This window comes from Austrofundulus limnaeus, unplaced genomic scaffold (assembly GCF_001266775.1).
Source record: "Austrofundulus limnaeus strain Quisiro unplaced genomic scaffold, Austrofundulus_limnaeus-1.0 Scaffold298, whole genome shotgun sequence".
NCBI classification, from domain to species: Eukaryota; Metazoa; Chordata; class Actinopteri; order Cyprinodontiformes; family Rivulidae; genus Austrofundulus; species Austrofundulus limnaeus.
The window spans coordinates 673,931-679,935 of NW_013952700.1; the positions used below are offsets into that span (position 1 = coordinate 673,931).

Genomic DNA, 6,005 nt, shown 5'->3' on the forward strand with positions numbered 1-6,005 from the left:
TATATATATACTGTATATATATATATACTGTATATATATATGTATATTTGTGTCACTGAACATGAAAATTGTTCCTTATATCAATGGTAAACTTTAAATTCATGATTAAATGCAATGAAATAAATTTAAAAGGTGGAAGATAATAACAATTGTTCTGTCCCTGAGTTGTTGGCTTTAAGTAACCGAGCAGTTTAGTTGGATAGCACATCATTAATGTCTGGAAATAAGCTGCTTTAAAGTCACCATCAACCATAAACTAAATCTGTCTTAATGTATACCAGCTACTCACCATAAACTCATCAGTGAGCAAAACATTATTAGTTTTACTTTTAATAATATTTCTGTATTTATTTCAGATTTAGTCAGTCATACACTTAGTTGTTATCAGTGTTTAAAAGGACATTTTAAAACTCTGTTTGGTCAAAGCTCATTACACCTGGCCCTTCGACGGCCACCATAACGCTCATGTGGCCTTCAGTGAAAATGAGTTTGACACCCCTGTTTTAAATCATTTTTCTCTTTAATTTGATTGGAAAAATAACTAAAGTTCAATGACAAACATTTAAAGTCCTTCAAAAACCTTTAAGTTGACACTTCCTCAGCTCATTCCTGAACTTCTGGTCAGACCTAAAGTGAAGCTCTACACACCTCTGTGTCACAAGCGTCCATGAATAAAACATGACTTACTGTTGTGAGCAGGGCAGGCTCCATCCAAGCTGCTAAAACTGACTCTAATCACATGATGAAAACTGTGTCATTGTCTTCATCGTCTTTCCAACTTTGAATCTGCTGCCCTGTGTTGTGACAACCTGCCGGTAGAACACATCCTCCACATCAGAACTTATTGTGTCGTTGGTCAGAAGTTCGTGTCTGTGTTTGTTTGTGCCGTAAACCTCCGAAGCTGCATTTTACTTCAACCACTTGCTTCTGAAACAAAAACACAAACAACAACAAAAAACCCACTGCCCACTTAAGTCGACTGTTGTTCATGGACTCAGACATTTATAAAGAGAGTCAAACGGTCTAAAACTCATGAATGGAGATAAAACAGATGATGTGCATGAGAGAATCTATCTGTGGAAAAGTGTCGAGCTTCAGCTGGGACAGATTTGTGGACAAATAGATCGGAGGGTTTTGGAGTGTAGTGTCCAGCAGGAAGAAACCCCGAGCAGTGACTGTCCTGCAGTGGGAGGGGTCGGAGTGTCTCAGTGTGTAAAAATGAATCCTGATCACGAGCGCATCATGTGTCGACTGTTCCGCTTTGACTGGAGTTTGTGGAGGCCTTTAGGCACTGACATGTCACATCTAACATGCAGAAGTGGCCGCCTGTCCTGAGCCTGGTTCTGGTTCTGCTGGAGGTTTCTTCCTGTTAAAGGGGAGTTTTTCTTCTCCACTGTCACCATTGATTCTAATGATTGCATATTTACTGTGGAGGTCGGACCGGACCGGACCAGAGCAGAACCGCATGTAGTGTAAATTGGGGGTCACAAACTTTTTTGCTCTTCGAGGGGTCTGTCTAAAGTTTGACCTTTATCAAGGCTCCGTATCATTTCACATCTGTCCATATGTTAACAAGCTATTACATGTTGTTACTGTGCTAAACAGGAAGTGCACATTCAAAGTAAAAGTGCATAGTTTAAAACAGGAAGTCAATGGTTTCAGTACAAAAAATGTTTCAAAATAAAATACAATTCCTTCTGCTGCAAAGAAAAAAAAGCTCGTGGTTATTTACAGTCAGAGCTCTCTGTTCAGAGCAGCTCAGTTAGAAAAGATAAGATACTGAACAGAACCCTCAGAGCTCTGGTACAGGCCTGAGTTTGTGAAGTGGTCAAATGGAGGAACAGGGCAAACAGGGAGATTGTTCTCTACACCTGATCAACAGCTAGTGCAAAAATATTATTCAACTGATACATTCAGCAGATTCAGCATAACTGTCCACACACTTCTGTGAAATAACAAACATTTTGTTACTAGAGAACAATATGACAAACTGAACAAATGATGTCTTTCAAAAGTGGAGTTTTACACATTTGATTTGCCCAATAATACCCAGTGAAACATGATGCAGCTGAGAGGTTTCCTCAGAACATGAAACATATTTGAGGGTCTTTTAGAAATATACAGTAGCCCACCCAACAGAAGAGGTGACAACTGTTACTGGTTACTTATTAAACAAACTGCAACTTCTGTTCCTGCTGGTGAGCAGACGTGCCTGAGGAAGAAGCCAGTTGCTCCTTTTCTGCCTTGTAAATTGAAACAAGAATGAACAGTGAATAATAAAAATGACCTTTATAAAAATATTGTGTTGTTTTTTTACAGGGCAGTACCATCCCCATCAACCAGGCCAGGCCAAATCGGAATCTAACGTTCACCAAGAAGGAACCAATAGGGTGAGCAATAACAACTCTGATGCTTTATGTATGATTCATTTAAGATTATATTGTATTTTCATAATAACTTCTCAAGAGAGCTTCGATCATTGGTGTGAACATCAAACTGATCACTGCTGAGAACAACACAAACTCTGAGCAGGTGAGGAGGTATCTTAGACTCCATAGTCTTACTGAATGTCTTCAGCCCACGGCAGCAACAACTGTGTGACCTGAGGGATGTAACTGAGGACAATCTGAGCATGGCTCTTTCACTGATAAGGATGCTGTGCCATCTGCTGGTGAGGGGGGAGAACCTGCCCCGAGGGGAATAGATCAAGTATTTTGTGACTGAATGAACGAGTGATGGGAGGAGGGACTGTGAGATTGACCTCAGACCCTATATAGATCAGTGCTTGTCATGTTCATTGATTTTGCCTTCAATTGGTCGATTATGGTCTATATTTTAATGCAATTTAAATTAGAAAATTTAAATACTTAGTTAATCAATTTGGCTACTTTTTTCTCTGGTGAACCAAGTCTGGTCTCTCAAACCCTCCACCCGGACACTATAAACTCTGGACTGTGTAACAATTATATTCAGTCATTGTGTCTTTAAGAACCACAAATCCTTCCTTGTTATTTTCAGAGTGTGTGCCATTGTGATTCCTTGGAACTACCCCCTGATGATGTTGGCCTGGAAGACTGCAGCTTGTCTGGCAGCTGGAAACACTGTAGTCCTCAAACCTGCTCAGGTTGGACTCGTCCTGGAAAAAAAAAAAAACTAAGAAAAAAAACACTCAAAGCAGAAAATTAGAAAAGCACCTGAGTCATTTTTATTGTTGTGTTACCAGGTTACTCCACTTACAGCACTGAAGTTTGCTGAATTGGCAGCAAGAGCGGGGCTGCCTAAAGGGGTGATTAACATTCTGCCTGGCTCAGGTAGGAATGTGTGAACTCAACCTGGTTAAATTATTAAAAAAACATTCATATCATTCATTGTTTTCTTTTAGGTGCTTTGGTGGGCCAGCGTCTGTCAGACCACCCTGATGTACGGAAGCTGGGCTTCACAGGTTCCACTGAGATTGGTAAACACATCATGAAGAGGTGAGAGAAGGCCGTGTGCAGGTCTGAGTGTTAAAACAGGAACAACACGTTCACCTGTCGGCTCCATGCTTTTTCTCCAGCTGTGCAGTCAGTAACGCAAAGAAAGTCTCTCTGGAGCTTGGAGGAAAGTCCCCTCTTATTATCTTCAGTGACTGTGACCTGGACAAAGCAGTGCGCATGGTGGGCTCATTTTGTCCTCCTTTAGCAGATATGTCAATGTTTTCACAGCTAAAACCAGTAAGTTGTTGTCTGTGTATTGCAGGGCCTGAGCTCAGTGTTCTTTAACAAAGGAGAAAACTGCATCGCAGCTGGCAGGCTGTTTGTGGAGGACTCCATTCATGACCAGTTTGTGACAAAAGTGGTATGTGTCTCAGAGCCATTCAGACTTCCTCACTGACTGTGGAAATGAGCTGCATGGTTTAGATTAGTGTGTGTGGGTGGGCTTAGGGCCATGTGTGGCGGGATGACGCCACTCCCGCCGCCTGGGCCCGTGCCCACTCCCAATGGTTGCAGTTAGACATCTAGGGCTCCTGGGGTAGAGTCGGGGTGGAGGGAAAAACTGGCTTCATGCTGGCCTCTGCTCCTTCTTCTTTCCCCTCTTAATTACATTATAGAACACCAAACATCAACAGCACATTTGAGGGTTGGGGTGTGCGTGTCAGGGTCTCCCTTTTTTAAATTTATTTATTTTTCCTTAAGTAATCCCCCCACCCCCCGCCCCCGTTGCCCGACTGCCATTTCGGGGGCATGGTCCAGAGGGGCGGCGGGCTGTCGGGTGGGGACCCGGGCTGCTGGTGGGGTTTGGGGCCTGGGGGGGTTGCTGGGGAGTTTCCGCCGCTCCGTGCTCCCTGGGGCCATTTGGACCCCCCTGACCATGGCTCCTGATTGCTGCGGTCGGCGCGCTGTCCGGGGGTGGCTGTCGGGGTTTGGCGTGCGGCTGGTTGTCGGTGGGGTGCGGGGGTGGTCGAGGGTATGGCCTCCCCGCGGCAGGGGGGGTTGGCCTGCCAGCCGGGCGGGCCTTGGGTCGAATCTTGGCTGTCGGCTCCTCTCCACCCCAGACAGAATGGGTCTACCCCCTGGGTTTGGATTTGGACTGCCCCCTGCTGGGGGCGGGTACATGTCTTGAACCTGGGGGGGATAGTGTATGTATCGGGAGCGTAATTTGATTGTGTTGTTATTGTATGTCTTTGAGTGAATGAGTGTGAGGATGAGGGTGAGATGGTATGAATGTGTTTGTGTATGATTGGGTACTTGTCAGGCTGGGTTTTTGACTGCCCCCTCTGTCATACAGCGGGGTTTTTGTGCTTTGCACCCCTGCTGCACTGCTCCCTGGTGGGATGAGCCCCTCCTTGCCGGCGTGCTTGGGGACCTCTCTGTCTGGGGCTGAGCACCTGGGCGTTTGTTGGCTTAGCCCGGTGACTGCCTGGGGGGGCTTGGGTCCTCTGGTCCTGTTGGGCCGTGGCCCGGGGGGGTGGGTCCTCGGGGCCCGGTCCTCTGGTCCTTTGCCTGAACCTTCCTTGGTGTGGCGGGCTCCGGCGGGGGCTTATGGGTTTGTCGCTGCTGCCCCCTGGGGTTTCTGCATGTGGCTGCCCGTGGAGCTTTTCTGGTTCCCGCCTGTGGTCCAATCTGGGGGGTGGGTGGGTGGTTCGTCCTACGTGGGTGGCCCTGAGGGCTCTGTGCTCAGGGTCGCTCTTGGGGTCTCGGGCTCTGGCTCCCCTCTTTGTCTGCCTCGGGTCTTGGGGGCTGGATCTTGGGCTCTTCACAGTCACTATTAAATATTCTACTGGAGAAACCTTGGATAGGTATCCATGCTCATAACACATAATGGGGTGTGGGGATGCATTTGTACTTATAATACATACAGGCAGTAGTATGTCTTTATGTATATACTGTATATCTGTGCGGTTTTTGGTGGGTGTGGAGGTGTGGATGTTAGTGGGTGTCTTGTGGTCTTATTGAATATATTTCTTACATTTGTATTTGAAAAATAGATTAGTGTGTTAACATCATCTCCTTGTTCAGCGCTGATTGATGGTTCATGATCCACAGTCTGTGATGGTTTCTTTTGAACCTGAAACTGTTTTCATCTTTTTAAATCCTTGTAATAGTTCTCTTCTATCATGTTGGTTTCAATGTCTCGCTATGGCACAGGTATCAAACTCTGGTCCTCATGAGCCACTATCCAGCATGTTTTCTTGTTTCCCTGCTCGAACACACCTGGTTTGCATGACTGGATGATTACCAGGCTTCTACAGAATTTGAAGAGGAAATTGAATCACTGAATCAGGTGTGTTGGAGCACAGAAACAAGGAAACTATGCTGTTAGTAGCCCTCGAAGGCCTGAGTTTAACACCCCTGCAAAATAGAATCACCCCCTCTGTGCCTTAAATGGGCAATATTATGTGTTTCTCAGGCATATATTTAAATACCATACCATGATAAAGTATCTATGTCACCTTTAGCTGTTATTAAAATGCTGTTTTTATGTTTAAATAGAAAATAAACTTATCTTCTCATCGCTTCCTCTTC

General features: G+C 45.2%; 1 protein-coding gene across 1 annotated transcript in view; it reads left to right on the top strand.

Annotated features, from left to right (window-relative positions):
- The window catches only part of aldh1l1 (aldehyde dehydrogenase 1 family, member L1), a 35,989-nt gene that overhangs the window by 23,271 nt on the left and 6,713 nt on the right, over window positions 1-6,005 (top strand). The window contains exons 14-19 of the mRNA XM_014021592.1: window positions 2,320-2,390; window positions 3,019-3,124; window positions 3,224-3,311; window positions 3,383-3,476; window positions 3,557-3,656; window positions 3,739-3,837. Of these exons, the coding sequence (XP_013877046.1) occupies window positions 2,320-2,390; window positions 3,019-3,124; window positions 3,224-3,311; window positions 3,383-3,476; window positions 3,557-3,656; window positions 3,739-3,837 (558 nt within the window). The remainder of the gene's footprint in view (window positions 1-2,319; window positions 2,391-3,018; window positions 3,125-3,223; window positions 3,312-3,382; window positions 3,477-3,556; window positions 3,657-3,738; window positions 3,838-6,005) is intronic.